A 22,511-nucleotide genomic window follows, 5' to 3' on the forward strand; every position below is an offset into this window, starting at 1 on the left:
GGGCGTAGGTTTAGGGTGAAAGGGAAAAGATAAAAAGAGACCTAAGGAACAATTTTTTCATGCAGCGGGTGGTACTTTCATGGCATGAGCTGCCAGAAGACGTGGTGGAGGCTGGCACAATTACAGCATTTAAAACACATCTGGAATGTGTATGAATAGGAAGGATTTTGAGGGATATGGGACAAGTGCTGGAAAATGGGACTAGATTAATTTAGAATATCAGATTGGCATGGATGAGTTGGATCAAAGGGTCTGTTTACATGCCGTACATCTCTATGACTTTATGACAGTTATTGTGACCTACTGCTGGCTGTTGCCATTTTTATATATTTCTGCAAAGCTTTGTAAGTTGAAATGAAAACTGTATTGGTTTGTGAACTGAAGGATAATGCATTCTCCTAGATGTCAGCCAAGGTGATTAAGCTATAGGGAGAGATTGAATAGGAAAAGGGCTGTTTATCCTAGAGTGTCAGAAGCTGAGGGTTACCATATAGAGGTTTATAAAATCATGAGGGGCATGGATAGGATAAATAGACAAAGTATTTTCCCTGGGGTGGGGTGTCCAAAACTAGAGGGTATAGGTTTTGGGTGAGAGGGGAAAGATATAAAAGAGACCTTAGGGGCAACTTTTTCATGCAGAGGGTGATGCATGTATGGAATGAGCTGCCAGAGGAAGTGGTCGAGGCTAGTACAATTACAACATTTAAAAGGCATCTGGATGGGTATATGAATAGGAAGGGTTTGGAGAGATATGAGCCAGATGCTGGCAAGTGGGACTTGTTTAGGGTTGGGATATCTGGTCGGCATGGACAAGTTGGACTGAAGGGTGTTTCTGTGCCGTATATCTCTATGACTGTAAAATTAACATGTCACTCCCCACAATTCCTCGTGATACCATACTGTGATACCTTAATCCCCAATGCGCCAGAATCCAAAAATGTGGTTGCTCTTACAAACAGTGGCATCATTCATTCAACTCCCAGTGTTGCCAGCCCTCACATCTTCCCCGTGCAGTTGGTGTCATACTGTAGAAATATCCCTAATTAACATTCCTACGTTGCGACAACAAAGACAAACTTACTTCGTTTGTTGTAAAACAATTCGGGACATCATGGTGTAATGAAACACCGAAATGCAAGTTTTTCCTTTCTAGCCATCGAAATCCAGCAATCCCTACAATACTTTCAAACACTGCAAGTCCGTTCCCCACTGCTGCTGAAACCTTCGAAAATCTTGTAAGCGCAATTAATAAAACAAAAAAAAACTTACTCAAGCCAAATGAGAAGAGTGAAATCCCGACAACACATTGCTGAACATCTTTGATAATAATTGAAAAATTTAGTGGAACCATTAAGTCCTGAAGAAAAACACCGTCATAATTATATTAAAAATGTTGTTAAGATCTGGCTTTTTTGAATGAAAGGGGTCAATCAAGTTGATCGACAACATTAGTTTCAGGAGAAGCCTAACAGGGAACGTAATGCGTATGGAAAACTTTGTTGTTTACTGGGATTCGCACATGCGCAGCTCTCCGTGCACTGCCCCTTTAATTAACAGCTTTGTGGCAGCTCGAGCAGAAGGAGGGGGGGAAGAAAGTTCTGGAGCCGGAGCTGTGCAGTTGAAAGCTGCACCCCGGGCTAGCTGACCGAGGTTGCAAAGGATGTTGGCTTTATTTAGCCACAAAAGCAGAACAGTCGAAGTGGTCTCTTCCTGTTTTCATTTTTAAAGACTACACATATGGATAAGCTAGAATTCTGTCATAATGAACAGGCTTGGAGTTCCCCCTTGTCTCCGTACTTCTTAATACCCTCAACACATCTTGGCTGACTTTTTGCAGACGTTTTAAAAGCTCAGCGGTTCACCTGAAGTCTCTTTAATCGAGCTCAGCGTATTTTTAATCTCTAAAAAATATTAAAATAAAAACATAAAAGAATTTTATTTCCTGCTTAAAAGGGCAAATCGTTTTAAATAATTTTAACAATTTCTTTGAAGAAAACAATTTTAAAAGTTCCTCGGCTTTCGGAGGTGGTCAGTTTGTTTTATCGAGGAAAGAGTCCCGGCTGGTTGAATAGGGGGCTGGGGGGTAAGTGGAGTCGAGGGGAGGGAATTTTTTTGGGGGGGAGGGAGGGCTCTGGTAACTGAAATACACCAGATTAAAATGGCGGCTGCAAACGGTGGTGGGAACCCGCAAACCGGTCCGGGATTGAGTCGCTTGAGCTGGAGTAAAGGGCCCTCGGCGGTGGCAGTCCGGGACGGCCCGGATCCTTACCGCTCCGGTATCTGCTATGCTCTCCTCTACCTGGTGGTGTCGGCCCGTGTGGGGTTTTGCCGAGACTGCGACAAGACGCCGTGTATCTACGGGAGATGTGTGAATGGGAGCTGCATCTGTGACCAAGGATGGGTCGGCGAACAGTGTCAACACTGCGGGGGTAGATTCAAGTAAGAACAACTGGTTTCATGTTATCCTCTCTTATATTTTATTTAGAATCAATTTGATGGTGCTGCGAATTTCTTTTCCGTAATGAGGTGCATTTTCAATACAATTGTATGTTTGATCGTAAAGTGAGCATCAGTTGGAATTTAAATAATGGCATTTCAAGTGGGCGTTTTCGTTAACCAGGTTGTAATGTCGGAAAGAATACACATTTTGGAGTCTGGGAATAACCAATTGACATCTAAGTATACTCTTGAACAATTTATAAATTCCAACTTTGACACTGCATTATTTCCATTGCAGTGAACAAGGATTTTGCAATTATTTCCATGGTTTAAACAGCTCTCAGGCCAGTCACAGGATATATTTTATTGCAATTCTTCATCTTCAAACTTACTTACCCGTATTAATGATGTATAAAACCGATTGCAGACATCGGAGTTCAGGCCTCTGGCTGTATGAAATATTGACAAGAAGTCTTGAAATAACAATTGAAACCTCCCGAGCGATATTGGAATGTTAACCATCTTGCTGCACCTTGTCTTTATATTTTCTGCCATTGTGTTTGTTATTGCATAACTGCAAAATTTTGTTGTAGTTACTTTTCTTAGAATAGCTGTTTCATTTTTCGACTTGGTACCATAAAGTTCCTCTTGTCGAGGCAGCATGCAAATTAAAACATTACAAGTGATCGTTTCACCTAAAACCCATCCCCTTTAAATCTGGCACAAAGCTTTCTCTTCCCTTAGGCAATTGATTTTTAAAAATATTTTTCATGGTGCTAATGTTATGTCTAGACTTGACAGTTATTGTGCTCAGAGTCTGAGGCTTTTCAGGATGAGAGAATTGAATGAATTCTCCTTTTCACTGTATGCAAATTGTGTTGTAGTCAACAGAAGGGCTAGAATTGAAGTCCACCAAATTTGTTACATTTCATAGCTTTTGTAGATATCCAATTAAACATGATTGACCTGGATTGACTTTTTTTTCTTAATTTATAATGAATGTACTTTAAAATAGTTGAAATGCTTGGTTTCTATCATTTTTGAAGGTGCTATATAATGTATATATAATTGATTCTATTTCCACCCTTGCTCCAAAATAAAGTTATCTTCTTTTGCCATGTAGTCTCTGTGGCCTCTTGGGTAGACAGACGATCTGCTCCCACTCCTTCACTAATATTATTATATGGTTGGCTGCTTAACAATGAGAGCAAGATGGTTGTGTTTGATTTGGATGTTTGTACTTCTGTCATACCTTGAGGTTGGGTTAGGGTTAGAAATTATTGACACTAAGCCATGTTTTTGCAGTCTGTGAGCAGTGGACCGTATTAAAAATGTACCAATGATTGTGGTATATAAAACACAATATTTTGGAACCAAAAATCAAACTTACGCATATACTGATGCACCAAGTTTTTTTTTAAACTTTATTTTTCTCCTTCCCTCCCCCACCACCAACCAGCTACAAAATGCTATGCAACAATTAATAACTAGCCTCAATATTTTGCCCTAGAAATGCCCATTTTCCTTGCCTTATGTTTTAAGTTAGATATAAGCAATACCCACACGACAGACTTTGCATGGCTGGAGATGGCCAAAAGAATTCGATCCTCCAGCAAAACTATTGTGAATGAAGTTTTTTTTCATTTGACAAAATGTCAAATAACTGCTGAGAAGCAATTTTGGTTAAATTTAGAATAAAAAAACTGGTTTGAGAATGGAGAAAGAAAAGTGTCCAGAACAAATGTAGCGTCAGAATAAGGACCATCCACTGGATTGATGTTGAGAAGTATGTGTTAGAATGGTTCTTCAAATTGACAGTGGTTGCAAATTGTCGAAGTGCAACACATCTACAGTGCAGTTAAGTGGGTCACATCAAATCCAGAGTTTAGCAGAGATTTCAGGGAGCCAGCTAGTTATTGTAGCCACATAACAATCTAGTGTTATGGCAGAAAATCCACAGTTGTTCAGAGACTAGCAAAATATCTTGATGCCACAATCACTGATTTCCAATAATTCATCAGATAGGCACATCAAGATTTTATAGTCCTCTGCATTTGGTACTATCAGCCAAGCTCTGGCATAGAAAGGTTCAAATAAGTCAGTGAAAACTGCAAGACCCAATAAGCTTAAGTGTAAGGTGGTACTAGTCTGCAGACAAAAACAAATTAAAGCCCACAGTAATTTCAAATGTAAATTATGCTGACCACCAAATTCCTGCAGAAGTGTATGTATGTCCTTGGCAATGGTTGAATGAATGAGAATGGAATGAAATTATGAATTGATAATGTATGGAATTGTTTTGATGATTTGCATGAAGATGGATGAATGGCTTGAAGATGGATAAATCACCTGGACCAGATAGACTATACCCCAGAGTTCTAAGGGAGATAGTGAGGTCTGCAGATTCTGGAGATCAGAGTTGGGAGTGTGAAAGATCACCACTAATGCCTCCGCTATCTCCCTTAGAATTGACAGTGTGTTGCTGGAAAAGCACAGCAGGTCAGGCAGCATCCAAGGAGCAGGAAAATCGACGTTTTGGGCCGGAGCCCGGCCTGGAATGACACCAAAATTAATCGGCTCTGGCCGGAAATGTCGATTTTCCTGCTCCTCGGATGCTGCCTGACCTGCTGTGCTTTTCCAGCAACACACTGTCAATTCTAAGGGAGATAGCGGAGGCATTAGTGGTGATCTTTCAGTAATTGTTAGAATCAGGGGCGGTCCCAGAGGACTGGAAAATGACTAATGTGACCCCTGTTTAAAAAGGGAGTAAGGCAAAAGACGGAAAGTTACAGACTGATTAGCCTCATCTTGGTCATGAGTAAGATCCTAGAGTCCATTGTGAAGGATGAGATTTCTGAATACTTGGAAACGTGTGGTAAAATAGTGCAAAGTCAGCATGGTTTCATCAAGGGGAGGTCATGCCTGTCAAAGCTGCTGAAATTCTTTGAGGAAGTAATGAGCAGGTTAAACCAAGAGAGCCAATGGATATGATCACCTGGACATCCAGAAGGCCTTTGACAAGTGCCACTGCTGAGTAAGGTAAGGGTCCATGGTGTTCGAGGCAAGGTGCTAGCATGGATTGAAGTTTGGCTGTCTGGCAGAAAGCCAAGAGTGGGGATGAAAGGGTCCTCCTCAGGTTGACATTTGGTGACAAGTGGTGTTCCACAAGCCTTAGTGCTGGGACCACAACTTTTCACTTTTTATACATGACGATCATGATGAAGGAACTGAGGGAAGTTTGGCTAATTTTGCAGATGATACAAAGATAAGTATAGGGACAGGTAGCATTGAGGAAGTGCGAAGGTTGCAGAAGGGTTTGAACAGATTAGAAGAGTGTAGATTAGATTTTTAGATTAGATTAGACTTACAGTGTGGAAACAGGCCCTTCGGCCCAACAAGTCCACACCGACCCGCCGAAGCGCAACCCACCCATACCCCTACATTTACCCCTTACCTAACACTACGGGCAATTTAGCTTGGCCAATTCACCTGACCCGCACATCTTTGTGACTGTGGGAGGAAACCGGAGCACCCGGAGGAAACCCACGCAGACACGGGAAGAACGTGCAAACTCCACACAGTCAGTCGCCTGAGTCAGGAATTGAACCCAGGTCTGACAGGCGCTGTGAGGCAGCAGTGCTAACCACTGTGCCACCGTGCCGCCCTAAGTGTACTTCATCTGCCATTTCTTTGCCCAATGTGGGAAAATGTGAGGCCATGTACTTTGTTAGGAAGAATAGAGCCATGGACTATTTTCTAAAAGGCCGAAAATTCAGAAGTGTGAAGTGCGTAGGGACTTGGGAGTTCTACTCCAGGATTCTGACTCAACCTGCAAGTTTCCTTTGAGAGGAGTTAGAAAGGCAAATGCAATGATAGCATTTAATTTGAGAGGACTTGAGTATAAAAGCAGGGATGTACTTCTGAGACTCTATGAAGCTCTGGTCAGACCACATTTGGAGTATTGTCTGCAGTTTTGGGGCCCGTGTCTCAGGAATAATGTACTGGCTTGGAGTGTGTTTAGTGGTTCACCAGAATGGTCCCAGAAATAAAAAGCTGAATATATGAGGAAGGTTTGAGACGCTGGGTCTATTCAGAATGAAGTTTAGCAGGATGAGGGGTCTGAATAGAGTAGATATTGGTCGGAGAGATTAGGACTTGAGGGCACAGCCTTCGAGTAAAGGGAATACATTTTAGAATGGAGAAAAGGAGGAACTTCTTCAGCCAGAGAATGTTGAATCTATGGAATTCATTGCCACAGAAGGCTGTAGAGACCAGGTCATTGAGTATGTTTATGACTGAGATAGGTTTCTCAACCCCACTCTCCCACCTTCTCCCCATGACCCTTGATTCCCTTTACAAATTAAGAACCTATCAGCCATTAATGAGTAGTGGAGCAGACTAGATGGGCTGAATGGCCTATTTTCTGTTCCTGTGTCTTATGGACCCTTCGGAATTGTGATTGCCCTTACCAGTCATTCACATTATATTGTGTATAAATTATTCCTAATTTTTTTTTGGAGGCTTCAAAAGTCTAATTAGATGATGCAACTACAGTAACTACATGGGAACACTTAATTTTATTTCTGACCGCTCTGATTTGTTACTAAGAAATTGCATCAAACTGAATATGATACAATTCTGGAGGTTAAAAATAGCAATTTCTGTTGGTGCTAGGAATGCTTTTTTAATAAAGTGGGGTGGGCAATTAAATTTGCTTTACACCTCATATTCTAATTTCAGTGTAGCTATTTTTAAATGGTACAATCTTGAGCTTGGATTAAAAGAGAGAACTGACCCACATTTTTCAGTTTGTATGGTTTGATAGTATTTGCAGCCATATAGTATAGTAAGTCAAGCTTATTAAAATGATTTTATCTCTGCATAAACATTGCCATGCTTGGTGGGAGGAGGTGGTGAGAGATTATTTCTATTTTGAGAGGGCAATTTTCTCTGAATTGTTAAGGAGTAAATATCAAATTTATAAAAGCTTTATATATCCTCCGGTTATCGTCTAGATCTTTAAAGTAAATGAAGTGTTTTGATGTGTATTTACTACTTGAGTAGAGAAAACATGGTAGCCAATTTATCTTGCAAGAAATGGTTTGAGGTAATGCCCAGATAATCTGTTTTAGGTCTTGATTGATTTCTTTGCTTCACACTCCAGTATTTTTTGGATTGTGTTGATTTCAAATGATGAGCCTTCTCTATTATGTCAGTGAAACAAATTCGATTTGCTCAGATATTTAAACTTAGAGTATGTTCCAGGATTAAAGTAAGGAGAGTCCCTTTGCATTGTTTTAGCTTACTAGTTTTAACATGTCATTGAGTGATCTTTCTTGATATCCACCGTTAACTAAGGATCATGCTATTGCCAATTTGTGCTTGAACGCTGAAAGAAAATCTAGCTATATTCAATATTATCACAGGAAATGTGGTCTTGATTTCATACTGAACCCAAAGTTTACTGCACAGAAAATGTTCAGTTGACTCAATGCCTACAGCAGCTAAAGAATGGAACAAACCACGTCAAGTCCCACTTTTCAACCTTCAGTCTTAGCCCTGTGGTTACAGTACTTAAGGTACATATCCATACATCTTTTGAAATGAATTAAAGGTTTTTGCATTTAACCTTTTTCAGGCAGTGATCCAGACCCCTCTACAGCCTTTTGGGTTAAGACATTTTTCTTCCTTTCTCTCTCATTTCTCTGCTGATCACTTTACGTCTATTCCCCAAGTCGCTGACCTTGCTGCTCAGGAAAATAGGCACTTCCCATCCACAGTATTGAGGCCCCACTCGATTGTGTACAAACAGTCCCAGGTTGTGAATGGATTTTGTACTGCATTCTGTTTGTAAATTGATTTGTACGCAAGTCAGAATATAATGGGGGATGTAGTAAAGCAGCTATTTGTAATGTTCACAGTTGGATCTCTCAAAATTATACCTCTCTAAGGGATCACATGCATAAATCAGAGACCCCTTGACCATCTTAATCACATTTCCCCTCAGCCTCCTCTGTTCTAAGGAGCTCATGCAATAATTTTTCCATAGCTAATTTTCCTACACCTGATGATGACATCTTCAAAAATCTGCACTGTACCCTTGGTAGTATAATTGCAACGTTTTCTGTAATGAAGTGACCAAAACTGCAGGCTGTACTGAAGTTGTGGCCTAATTAATTGTATCGGAACTGCAAAATTATTTCTCTGCTTGCATTATATATTTTAGTTAATAAAGGACAGAATTTCTTAATCACCTTATTGACCTCTCCTGCAACCTTCAAAGATTTGTGGGTATTCACTCCAAAGTTGGCACTCTTCAATCTTCTCCTCTTTGCCTTTTTTGACATCCTTAAATGCATTACCTCGCATGTTTTTCTCCAGTTGAATTCCATTTTCCAGTTTTTCTGCCCACCCAACTAGTCCATTGATCTCTTGCAGCTACAATTATTTTCCTCGTTATCAATCACGTGGCTGATTTTTGTGTTGTCTGCAAATTTCTTGATTATGCCCCTTTTATAGTTACATCCAAATTATTCATTCCTGTATCGCCTTGGACTTGTATTTTGCACACACTGTCCTTTATAACAGCACCCATCCCTGGGTATATACTGTCCCACAGTAAGATTGTACTGCCACCTCTACTGGGTCAATGTTGAACAATGAGGAGGGATTTGCTCTAGGATCCCTCAATATTGACACATGGGCTTCGGGACCCATGATGTCTCATGGAATAAAGTCAAAAATAAGCATTGGAACCACTTGCTGACTACCATGTAACAAACGTATATGACTTTGGTGTGAAGGTGCCAATGTTGGACTGGGGTGGACAAGTTAAAAATCACATGACACCAGGTTATAGTCTAACAGATTTATCTGAAAGTACAAGCTTTCGGAGCGTGGCTCCTTTGTCAGGTAGCTGGTGAAGTAGGATCATAGGACATAGCAAAAGGTCATAGTGTCACCCTCTGATGTGATATATTGAATAAACCTAGATTGTTGTTTGTTCAATATATCACGTCAGTGTATGACACTGATCTTTTGGTATAAATTGTGTCCTACGATCCTACTTCCACCTTCTACCATTGAGCCAGTTCTGTATCCAAATGGCTAGTTCTCACTGTATTCCATGCGATCTAACCTTGCTAACCAGCCTTCTATGGGGAACCTTGTCGAACGCTTTACAGAAGTGCATATAAATCACATTTACTGCTCTGCGCTCATCAATCCTCTGAGTTTTTTGAAGAAGTAACAGTCAAGTCTGAGACATGATTTCCCACATGCAAAGCCATATTGACTATCCCTAATCAGTCCTTGCCTTTCCAAATACATGTACATCCTGTTCCTCAGAACTCCCTCCAACAACTTGCCCACCACTGACGTCAAGCTCACTGGTCGATAGTTCTGTCAAAAGCACATTTTTTTTTCTTTATCTTCTAGGGAGTTCTGGATTTGTTTGCTGTGTCTTTCCAGTTAATAGTAGACATCAATCTTTTAGCCACAGCACAGTGGCGGCATGCGTCTTTAATATATGCAAATTTGAGAAAGACCATAAGACACAGGAGTGGAAGTAAGGCCATTCAGCCCATCTAGTCCACTCCGCCATTCAATCATGGCTGATGGGCATTTCAACTCGACTTATCAGCATTCTCTCCGTAGCCCTTAATTCCTTGTGACATCAAGAATTTATCAATCTCTGCCTTGAAGACATTTAGCATCCCGACCTCCACTGCACTCCGTGGCAATGAATTCCACAGGCCCACCATTTTCCGTCTGAAGAAATGTCTCTGCATTTCTGTTCTGAATTGACCCCGTCTAATTCTAAGGCTGTGTCCACGGGTCCTCGTCTCCTTGTCCACCCTTTCCAAGCCATGTATTATCTTGTAAGTTTCTATTAGATCTCCCCTTAATCTTCTAAACTCCAATGAATACAATCCTAGGATCCTCCACCATTCCTCGTATGTTAGACCTACCATTCCAAGGATCGTCCGTGCGAATCTCCACTGGACACGCTCCAGTGCCAGTATGTCCTTCCTGAGATGCGGGGACCAAAACTGGACACAGTACTCCAAATAGGGTCTATCCAGAGCTTTATAAAGTCTCAGTAGCACAGCGGTGCTTTTATATTCCAACCCTTTTGAGATAAATGACAACATTGCATTTGCTTTCTTAATCATGGACTCAACCTGCATGTTTACCTTGAGAGAATCCTCGACTCGCACTCCCAGATCCCTTTATACTTTGGCTTTATGAATTTTCTCACCGTTTAGAAAGTAGTCCCTGCTTGTATTCTTTTTTCCAAAGTGCAAGACCTCGCATTTGCTCACATTTAATTCCATCAGTCATTTCCTGGACCACTTTCCCAAACTGTCTAGATTCTTCTGCAGCCTCCCCACTTCCTCAGTACTACTTGCCTGTCCACTTAACTTTGTATCATCGGCAAACTTCGCTAGAATGCCCCCAGTCCCTTCATCCAGATCATTAATATATAATGTGAACTATATAATATATAGTTCATTAATATATAATGAGAAACGTTGCCATTCTAAGGTAATATGAGTTAGGTCGTGGATGTTTGGATAATGAAGTGGTGACCTTATCCATTTGTGAGGTTGTGACATTTTGGTTATCATGACTGACCATTATCTGGTGTATATCATGCAAACTCTCAAATTAGTAAAAGGCCATAAGAATTCTCAAAGCCATGGTAGGATTAGAGGTTATTGGGATGGGGTTTGATATTTGAGTGGAACAGCTTCTATTCAGTCTGTTATTGTCTTGACTTGTTGCTTTCTTAATTTAAAGCCAAGTGCCACAGAAGAAGGAATTGTTTTGAGTAGAACTTTCTAAATAGCTGAAACAGTGTGTTATCTAGTTGAAATGTCTGAAAACAGTTCACATATTTGATGGGTTTGGAGTTGCATAATTTGTAATTGGTATCTGATGAAAATAGCAAATGGTTAATACAGTGTTATCTAATATGGATAACTGTTTGTGGTAAATGTGATGTTATGAGTTATGTTTTTGTTTATCATAAGTGAAAACATGCTTGGCAATCTCAAGAAATATGGTAGCTTTGTGCTGTGCATTATGTTTGTTATTCTGATTGATTAGAAATCTAGGTATGGCTAATTACATTCCAGATCATAATTTAAAATAATAATTGATACTGTTAGATCTGATTTCAATTCTCTTACTCATCTATCATATGCATATGTCCCTACTTCCCCCTGACTTTTGATGGTTTGCATTGCCCATAATGGGTTTTGCTTGGAGATATTAAATTTGACTACATGAGTGATTACTGGTGCTGGTTAGTAGTCCAAGAAAAAAAATGAAGTATATTATATAATGTTAGGCCTCTTGTGGTGCAGTGGTAGTGTCTGTCTCTGAGCCGAATGGCCTGTGTTCAAGTCTCACCTACTCCAGCATTATGTCATAATGTCTCTGAACAGGTTGATTATAACATAACCATATGCATGAAGGGGTCTTGTGGTGCAGTGGTAGTGTCCTACCCTTTGAACAGGAGATCTGGGTTCAAGTCCCCACTGGTCTGGAAGTTTTAATAATATGTAATAATACCTCTGAACAGGTTGATTAGAAAATATCTATAGTAAAAGTAACTGCATATCATTACCTAAAGATGAATCATATGCATGTGGTGAAGTGGTTGTACCCCTATTCTCATGGTCAGGGGGCCTGGGTTGAAGTCCCATCTGCTCTACAGGTATGTTATAACACATTGGAACAGGTTAATTTTTCTTTAAACATTACAATCGTATGTACATGACAACCTTTCATGCACTTGTCGATAAAATGGTCTGACACAAAGCTGGCTAAAACTATTGTCGTTATTAACACATGATCAACAATTTGTATTGGATATTTCTAAAGAAAAAGAGAAAAAATTGGACAGATTCAGAAATGCTTTGGAAGTCGAATTTCACAGTAACTACATTTTATTCTGTTTATCAATGTTGGGCAGCTGGACAGAAAACCGTTTAGCCGTAAAATCTAACTTTAGTGGCCATCGTATGGAACAGAGGTAGTGTTCTTACCCCTGAACTAGGAGGCCCAGGTTCAGGTCCCCATTGCTTTGGAGGTGTATAATAACCTCTCTGAACAGGTTGATTCGAAAAATAGGTAGCAGCAAAATTTATTCTTTAAAACTGGATACGTTTGGAAGAAAATATTACATCTTGGAAGTATGTATCACTGACTTTTGCTGTGTTAATAGTCAATAACAGTTTACAAACTTGAAAGGCCTTCATGTGACATTAGGTACCCCTTTTCAGCAAAGTCATTTTTGTTTCTTCCTGGGGTAGATTGAAAGAAATGACGAACCAGTTTGTCTTCCTTGATTTCATACAGATTTTGAAATAAATCTGAAGAAATAAACAAAGTCAGTTCCTGTTGTTAATGTTCATACTTCTTGCAAAAAGTGCACCACACCTAATCATGTTAAGCCTTTCTTATTTGAAGTAACAAGGATGTCCGTCTGAAGGTTGAAATATTTTTCTGTCCGTTTGCAGTCAGAAGAGACAATATTGGAGAGACTCTGTCTGCAAGTTGCAGTATACATCAAGATGTGCTTTCATTTCAGTTCTACCAGTATCACAAGCTACAATGAGTCAAGCTGCATATGATTCACCAGCACCACCCAATCCCAGTGCCTGATGGATAACATGAATTTTATTGTAGTTTCTAATTCAAATGTGATAAATTTGTGTAGTGATAATATCCAGGGCACTTGCTACTGCACAACATTTAAAGGTACTGAGCAACAACATACATTCTACAAAACATGATCAAAGATATCCAACATTTGTCTTAAAAATCTGATTATTCAGAGCTTCTGTGAACCAAAAAAAAATTGATTTTAATGTTTCTGTTCTCCCAGTGCCTTGGTTCTACATTCCATTAAGAGGCGTTACTGCATGTTGCTTATATTTAACATGATTCATGAACAATATTTCAATCAGTAGTGGCTGTTCTAACGTCATGGCCTATTTCATTAGAGAGGTCTTGCTTTGGCTTCCTTGTCTTTGAATAGGGGGAGGTAATGGTGTCGTTTTAATATCACTAGCAATACAGAATCCCAGGATAATGTTTTTGGGTATATGTGTTGGAATCCCACCATGATAGATAGTGAACTTTTGAGCTGAATAAAATGTAAATTAAAAACTAATGACCACTGTTGTAAAAATCCATTTTGTGACCCTAATTTCACTTAATTAGGGAGGAAAAACTGACATCCTTACCTGGTCTGACAGACATGTGACTCCAGACTTACAACAAAGTGGTTCACTGTTAGCTACCCTTTGAAATGGCATTGCAATCACTTATTTACATCTGTTACAAATTCTAATGAATGAGCGAAACCAGATGGTCCACCTATCATCTACTATGCATCAGAAACAGCAAATGGTAGACACAACCATGTTAACTTCTTATGGACATCTAAGTGGGCTTGTGCTAAAATGGGAGGGCTCAGATTCCCAAGCAACAGCCTGACACTATCTATGTCCCAGAGATCATCATCACTGCTAATGGGTCAGGTTATAGCCACTAGAATTGGCAGCACAGTAGTATACAGTTGAGATGGAATTATCTTGAGTCCTCAAACATTGACACGAAACCCAGTGAAACCTCATGACATTGGGTTAAATATGGACAAGAAATTTCCTGCTAATTGTCACTTGTACTGTATCAATACTCCATGTTGTACAATGCTTGAATGAAGCACTAAGGGTGGAAAAGGTGGAAAAGATGCAAAAAAGTAGTGTGTGTCATGGCCTTCAATGTCCACCACAAAGAGTGGCTTTACATTACTCTTACTGACCAAACTGGTCCTTGAACTAGTCTAGCAGTTATTGATGAGGGAACTAACATGGAACAAATTCTATTTAGTCTTGTCCATGCCAATCAAACTGTCACAGATGTATCTGTCCATGACAGTATTGTTTGGAGTGACCCACTGCGCAACTTCTTTTTTGGAGATGTCACATTGAAGTTGTCCTCCACTATGGTAATTGGAATGGACTTAGCACAGATTTAGCCATGCAGACCTGGGCATCCATGGATATTGTGGACCATCAGTAACAACCGAATTCACCACAATCTGTAACTTCATGGCCAGGCATATTCACCATTCTATTACTACCGTCAACATGAAAGATAAGCCCTGGTTCAATGCAGGAAGGCTTTCCAGGGACAGCACAATACAAAAGAATAAGACACCGCTCTGGTGAGTCTACAACACACAGCTACTTGTAGGTTGGACAGTGGATGGAGTATGTGATATCCAGGCTTAAGCAATCCCAAAACCAGTGGATCATATCTAAGCTGTGCAGTCCTATCATATTCAGTCCTGAATGATTGTAGACCATTGAACAACTTGCTGGAGGTGAAAGATCCACAAATGTCCCATGCTCAATGAGGTGGGAGCCCAGCGAATCAGTGCCGAAGACAAGGCATTAATCTTCAGCTGAAGTGTCAAGTGGATCATCCATTTTTGCCTCCTCCTTAGGTTCCCAGCATCCCATCACTTATCCTTATGCTGCTTGACATTTAGAAGCATTGCCATTGTTGAATTTCTCACACTTGATATCCTGGGTATTACCTCTGTTAAGAAACTGAACTAGATTAGCAATATAAATACTATGGCTACATGAGCAGATCAGAGACTAGGAATTCTGCAGCAAGTAACTCTCTCCCTTACTCGCCAAAAACCTGTCTGCCATCTACAAAACAAATCAGGAGTGTGATGTAATATTCAAAGTTTGTCAGAAGGTTTGTAGCTCGTGTGCTTGTTGTTGTGGTTCTGTTCGCCGAGCTGGGATGTAATATTCTCCATTTGCCTGGATGATACCGAGAAATAGCTGAAGTTATTGAATACTTAAGGATATGGGACCTGACAGCATTCGGGCAATATTAATGAACACTTGTTCTCCAGAGCTAGCTGTGTCTGTAAATAAGCTACTGCAGTACAGCAGCAATGCTGATCTATGTACGAAAAACAGGCCAAATCCAATGTCGGCAAACATGAGGACTGCAGATGCTGGAGATTAGAGTCGAGAGTGTGGAAAAGCACAGCAGGTTGGGCTGTCGTCCCGTTTTATGTCCCCCCTCAGTTGATGCAAAATGCTCAGATGCAGTATGGTTTTCCCTCTATCTTTCTCTTCTGGGCCAGAGCGCGAGAGAGAAAAAAAACGATCGCCCAGAGACATGAGTTCACAGTCTTCTCTGGAGCAACAGTTTCTCAATGAGCTATATAGTAATTTTAGAGAGGAGCATACAGATAAGACAACGTACGTATTGATTGGATGACTTACAATTAGCAAGTGTCAATAGTAAACATTAAGCCATCTGCTGTTCCACAATGAATAACTGACTTCACCACATAATGAATACTTTTCACCTTGTTAAACTGACCCCACATAGTGAATGCTATGTCATCTTGTTAAATGGCTCTACGTAATGAATGCTTTTCCACCTTGCTAGCCCATTGACCTTGCCTCCAGCATCCCATTGTTAACTGTAAGTTCTTATCTGATCTGAGTCATGCTTAGCTGAGCGTCTTGTTTCACAAAACTCAAAACTTAACTCTCTCCCTGCTTGCTTATACCCTATACACATTCTCACCAAAGGGAAAAAGAGAGGTTACTTGAAAAGGACAATGATCAACAAAATGAAGACCTTGGATATCTCATCAGTGTTAAATGACCTTTTTTAAATGATTTATCATAGTGGATTCTTTATGGTGAGAGGAATTCTCAGTCACAAAAGGAAATAGCAAATTAAAGTTATCATGGGCAAGAGGAAGAAATTACCTCTTTTACAGTGGTCCTCTGTTCAGATAGGTTTTCTGAAGAGGCTGGTGTTATTTGCCTTCTGTCTTTTGCCCCACCCCCAAAAAACCTGTCTTTAACGCTAAATTTTAAATGTTGCTTAGGGCGGCATGGTGGTTAGCACTGCTGCCTTATAGCGCTAGGGACCCAGGTTCGATTCCAGCCTTGGGTGACCTACCTGTGTGGAGTTTGCACATTCTCTCCATGTCTACATGGGTTTCCTCTGGGTGCTCCGGTTTCCTCCCACAATCCAATGATGTGCAGGCCAGATGAATTGGCCATTTTAAATTGCCTGTAGCATTAGGTGCACTGGTCAGAGGGAAATGGATCCGGGTGGGTTACTCTTTAGAGGATTGGTGTAGACTTGTTTGGGTGAAGGGCCTGTTTCCACACTGTAGGGAATCTAATCATAAGTCTCATAGCAAGCTCTGGATGCTAAAAGTTGCATTTTTTTAACATGGGAGATAATTCATGATATGAAGGTTATTTTGCGATGGGGAGCTGTACATACATTATAACCAAAAAAAAAGTTCTGTGCGCCAGATTGGTAAGGTTTTTCTTTGTCTTTTTTGAGTTTTCAATAGTGTCTTTGGGAATTTAGAATAGTGGGAATGGATGTTAGGGCAGTTGAATGTTCATCCTGCAGAATGTGGGAGGTAAGGGTTACCATTAGTGTCCCTGCAGATGAAATCAGCAGGAAGTGCACCCAACTCCAGCTCCTCGAAAACCGCTTTAGAGAACTGAAGCTGGATGAACTTCAGATCATTCGGGAGGCGGAGGGGGTTACTGAGAGGAGTTACAGGGAGGTAGTCACACCTCTGGTATGAGAAAATGGCAGATCAGTTACAGTTAGGTGACGGAAAGGGAACCGACACACAGTGCAGGGAGCCCTTGTGCCCTTTCCCCTCAATAACAAGTATATTGTTTTGGATGCTGTTGGGGGGATGCCAGGGAGAAACTTACCAGGGATAAGCCATGGGATACAGATCTTTGGCATAGTCTATCCCTGATGCTCAGAAGGGAAGGGTGAAGATGAGCAGAGCATTAGTCATTATGGACTCCATTGTTAGGGGACAGATAGGAGGCTCTGTGGGAACCAGAGAGATACATGGTTGGTGTGTTGCCTCCCAGATGCCAGGGTTTGTGATGTCTCAGATTGTGTTTTCAGGATCCTTGAGGGGGAGCAGCCCCAATTGGTAGTCCACATAGGCACGAAAAACATAGATAGGAAAGGGATGGGGATTTAAAGCAGAAATTCAGGGAGCTAGGGTGGAAGCTTAGAGCTAGAACCAACAGAGTTGTCATCTCTGGTTTGTTCTTCATGCCATGTGCTAGTGAGGCAAGGAACAGGGAGAGGGGAAGAGAGGAGTTGAACACATTGCTCCAGGGATGGTGCAGGAGGGAAGGTTTTGAATACCTGGATAATTGGGGCTCACTCTGGGGTAGGTGAGACTTCTACAACAGGATGGTCAACATCTGAACCAGCGGAGTACCAATATCCTGGGGGGTTAGATTTGTTAATGCTCTTTAAGAAGATTTAAACTAATTCAGTGGGGGGATGGGAACCTAAATTGTATCTCCAGTGTACAGGAGGTTGAGAATGAGGTCAGAAATAAGGTTTCAAGGTTGCAAGCGTGCACTGGCAAGCAGGAAGGTGGTTTGAAATATCTACTTCAATGCCAGGAGCATTCGGAATGAGGTGGTGAACTTGCAGCATGGGTTGGCACCTGGGATTTTGATGTTGTGGCCATTTTGGAGATATGGATAGAGCAGGGACAGGAATGGTTGCTGCAGTTGCCGGGATTTAAATGTTTCAGTAAGGACAGAGAAGATGGTAAAAGAGGGGGAGGTGTGGCATTGTCAGTCAAGGATAGTATTACAGAGGCAGAAAGGACATTTGAGAACTCATCTACTGAGGTAATATGGGCTGAGGTTAGAAGCAAGCAAACTTTTAGGAGTTTTCTATAGGCCTCCAAATAGTTCTAGAGATGGAGAGGAAAGGACATGCGAGATGATTCTGGAAGGGAGCGAGAGTAACAGGGTAGTTGTTATGGGGCCTCTTTAACTTTCCAAATTTTGACTAGAAATACCATAGTTTAAGTACTTTAGATGGGTCAGTTTTTGTTCAATGTGTGCAGAAGGATTTCCTGACACAATGTGCAGACAGGCCAACAGGGGCTAGGCCACATTGGATTTGGTCCTGGGTAATAAACCCGGCAGTTGTTAGACTTGGAGGTAGGTGAGCACTTTGAATTGTGGTCACTATCACCAGTCATGTTTACTTTAGCGATGGAAAGGGATAGATATATATTGCAGGGCAAGGGTTATAGCTGGACAAAAGGCAGTTATGATGCAATTAGGCAAGATTTTAGGATGCATGGGATAGGCACAATTGAAATGTGGAGCTTATTCTCATGCGTGTCCTTGATAAGTGTGTACCTATCAGCGAGGGAGCCATGGTTTACTAAAGAAGTTGAATCTCTCTTCAACAGGAAGAAGAAGGCTTATATTAGGATGAGACATGAAGGCTCAGTTAGGGTGCTTGAGAATTACAGGTTAGCCAGGAAAAACCTAAAGAGAGCTAAAAAGAGCCAGGAGGGGACATGAGAAGTCGTTGGCAGATAAGGTTTTCCTTGATCCTAAAGCTTTCTATCGGTACATCAGGAATAAAAGAATGGCTAGAGCAAGATTAGGGCCAATCAAGGACCATAGTGGGAAGTTGTGCGTGGACTCCGAGGCGATAGGAGAAGCACTAAATGAATTTTTTTGTCTTTTTCCAGTGTGAATACTGATGATGTCGGGAAGAATACTGAGATACAGGCTACTAGATTGATGTTTACAAGGAGGAGGTGTTAGCAATTCTGAAAAGTGAGAAAATAGATAAGTCCCCTGGGCCGGATGAGATTTATCCCAGGATTCTCTGGGAAGCCAGGGAGCAGATTGCAGAGCCTTTGGCTTTGATCTTCGTTGTCATTGTCAACAGGAATAGTGCCAGAAGACTGGAGGATAGCAACTGTTGTCCCCTTGTTCAATAAGGGGAGTAGAGACAACCTTGGTAATTATAGACAAGTGAGCCTTCGGTTGTAGGTAAAGTTTTGCAAAAGGTTATAAGAGACAGCAGTTATAATCATCTAGAAAAGAATAAGTTGATTAGAGATAGTCAACATGGTTTTATAAAGGGTAGGTCATACCTCATAAACCTTATTGAATTCTTTGAGAAGGTGACCAATCAGAGGGATGAGAGTAAAGCGGTTGATGAGGATTTCAGTAAGGCACTTCAGTAAGTTTCCCCATACAAGGCTATGATCTGGGTGAGGGCGTAGAAGGTTGAGTTAGTAAATTTGCGGATGACACTAAGGTTGGTGGAATTGTGGATAGTGCTGAAGGATGTTGCACGTTACAGAGGGACATAGATAAATTGCAGAGTTGGGCTGAGAGGTGGCAAATGAAGTTTAATGTGGAAAAGTGTGAGGCAATTCACTTCAGAAGAAGTAACAGGATTGCAGAGTACTAGGCTAATGGTAAGATTCTTGGTAGTGTAGATGAGCAGAGGGATCTCAGTGTCTATGTACATTGATCCCTGAAAGTTGTCACCCAGGTTGATAGAGTTGTTAAGAAGACATACCGTGTGCTAGCTTTTATTTGTAGAGGGTTTGAGTTTCGGTGCCATGTCATGCTGCAGCAGTACAAAACTCTGGTACAGCCACATTTGGAGTATTCCGTACTGTTCTAGTCACTGCATTATAGGAAGGATGCAGAAGCTTTGGAAAAGATTTAGAGGAGATTGACTAGGATGCCTGGTATGGAGGGATGGTCTTATGAGGAAAGATTGAGGGACCTGAGGCTGTTTTCATGAGAGAGAAGAAGGTAGAGAGGTGACTTAATTGAGACATTTAAGATAATCAGAGGGTTAGATAGGATGGACATTGAGAGCCTTTTTCCTCAGATGGTGATGGTTAGCATGAGAGGGCATAGCTTTAAATTGAAGGGTGATAAGACAGATGTCAGAGGTCATTTCTTTACTCCGAGTCGTAGGGGCATGGAACGCCCTGCCTGAAACAATAGTAATCTTGCCAACTTTAAGGGTATTTAAATGGTCATTGGATAAACATATGGATTAAAATGAAATAGTGTAGGATAGATGGGCTTCAGATTCGCTCCACAAGTCAGTGCAATATCGAGGGCCAAAGGCCCAGTACTGTGCTGTAATGTTCTATTTTCTATTAGCTGATGTTATTCTGGCTGTGCACAAAGGAACTATCCTGTTTGCTTGGCTGAACGTAACTTTGTGACATTTTCAATTCCTTGTATTATCTTCCTTATGAAGTGCACAAGTATGGGAAAGCGTGACCTTGATGTAAACCCTTCCCAAAGGCATTTAAAATTTATTAAAATATATGTGCATCACTGGGGCTGGTCTTCAGTGAATGTCAACCATAGTTCACGTAACAGTTATTGAGTGAATGCAACTGTTGAGGTTGCAAATCGAGCTTTCACATGTTGTTATGACATTTACCTATTCTGCCACACCACTGCAATCATATTTACTTAATTGATCACTTTGCAAGCCTAGTTTCTAGTTAGAGCTGAAATAGTGTTGCTGGAAAAGCGCAGCAGGTCAGGCAGCATCCAAAGAGCAGGAGAATCGACGTTTCGGGCATGAGCCCTTCTTCAGGATAAAGGCAGAGAGCCTGAAGCGTGGAGAGATAAGCTAGAGGAGGGTGGGGGTGGGGAGAAAGTAGCATAGAGTAAGAACTTCAGGGCAGAGGAAATACCTGGGAGTTGCAGTGGGAGAGAGGAAGAAAACTTCTTCAAGGCAGGCATCCTTGCAAGAGGATTCGCAGTAGGGTTAAAATCAACGAGATAAAAACAATGACTGCAGATGCTGGAAACCAGATTCTGGATTAGTGGTGCTACTTTCTCGCCACCCCCACCCTCCTCTAGCTTATCTCTCCACGCTTCAGGCTCTCTGCCTTTATTCCTGATGAAGGGCTTTTGCCCGAAACGTCGATTTCACTGCTCCTTGAATGCTGCCTGAACTGCTGTGCTCTTTCAGCACCACTAATCCAGAATGAAGGATTGGGTTATGTGGGTCAGCAGGATCAGGAGGAAGCCTGCATGTGCGTCTGAGCTTGTGACCCAAGAATATTTCTCAAAAATAGAGATTTGAAAACATGCACATTTGCTTTGGCTGGACAGTTCTAAATATAAGAGTTCAGTGGAAAATTGGGGCAAAACCTACTTATCTGGAAGAATTTCACAAGGACAGGGGAATTTAAAAATGAAATGTTTCAGTGGTGTTGTGGAAGAATTACATGCAAGTGTTGAGGGACATTGTTTGGAGTCTGTCAGATTTTCTTGGCATCTGACTCATTCCATTTCTGGTGTGAATATTTGATGGTGGCAGTGGGTTTTAAATTTGTAGCTGATCCACGTGTTAGCGTTGAACATGAGTTATTCTGCAATACAAAAACTGAGCAATATAATTTTGCTGAAATTTGTCAACAAATGTTCATTGTACTTATCTTAGATAATAGGAGATACTGAGAACAGCAGATGCTGGAGAAGTCTATTCCCAGGTTGGTTTCATTCATTAATCACTGCGTAAGTTTACCTTACTATTCAGTGACATGAAAATACATTCTCGCATCTTAAAAATGATGTATTTTATCTATGTGACTGCAGCTGTGAAATACAGCTGGAGGAATGCATTTAAGTTAGCTCCAAAGATGAACCATAATTAAATGGGTAGTTATTCTTTGTTTAACATAACTGTGTAAGTCAAAATCATGTCGTGAAGGGTGTGTTGGGGAAATTGTTAGATAACACATTATAACCAAGATGTTACAATTATATTTTTCAGATTAACTGAACCATCAGGATATTTAACAGATGGACCAATAAATTATAAATATAAAACTAAATGCACATGGTTAATTGAAGGATAGTAAGTATATCTAGTTTCTGGAATTGTTTTGAATTGCATCATATAGTTTAAGATCAATGATGTTTGAGAGCCATTAATCTTGATTTTGATCCAATGGATTTAGTTACCTTTTTAAAATACTGTTTGAAGCTTTTCATGGATGATTACAGTAGCAACTTGTGTACTGTTTAACTTCTTACTATTTATTGTTGGTCTTTTTCTAAAATAGTTTGCCTTTGTGTGTATAAATGATGTACTGTTTGAGTGAAGTTCTCAACTGTTGGCTTTTTAAAGCAATG

At 40.8% G+C, this 22,511-nt stretch overlaps 1 protein-coding gene across 1 annotated transcript in view; it reads left to right on the forward strand.

Moving 5' to 3' along the window:
* Window positions 1-2,158: 2,158 nt before the first annotated feature.
* Window positions 2,159-22,511, forward strand: part of atrnl1b (attractin-like 1b) — a 904,204-nt gene continuing 883,851 nt past the window's right edge. The window contains exons 1-2 of the mRNA XM_060841800.1: window positions 2,159-2,439; window positions 22,150-22,233. Coding sequence (XP_060697783.1) covers window positions 2,159-2,439; window positions 22,150-22,233 — 365 coding nt within the window. The remainder of the gene's footprint in view (window positions 2,440-22,149; window positions 22,234-22,511) is intronic.

The sequence above is a fragment of the Hemiscyllium ocellatum genome, chromosome 22 (assembly GCF_020745735.1).
Source record: "Hemiscyllium ocellatum isolate sHemOce1 chromosome 22, sHemOce1.pat.X.cur, whole genome shotgun sequence".
Lineage (NCBI taxonomy): Eukaryota > Metazoa > Chordata > Chondrichthyes > Orectolobiformes > Hemiscylliidae > Hemiscyllium > Hemiscyllium ocellatum.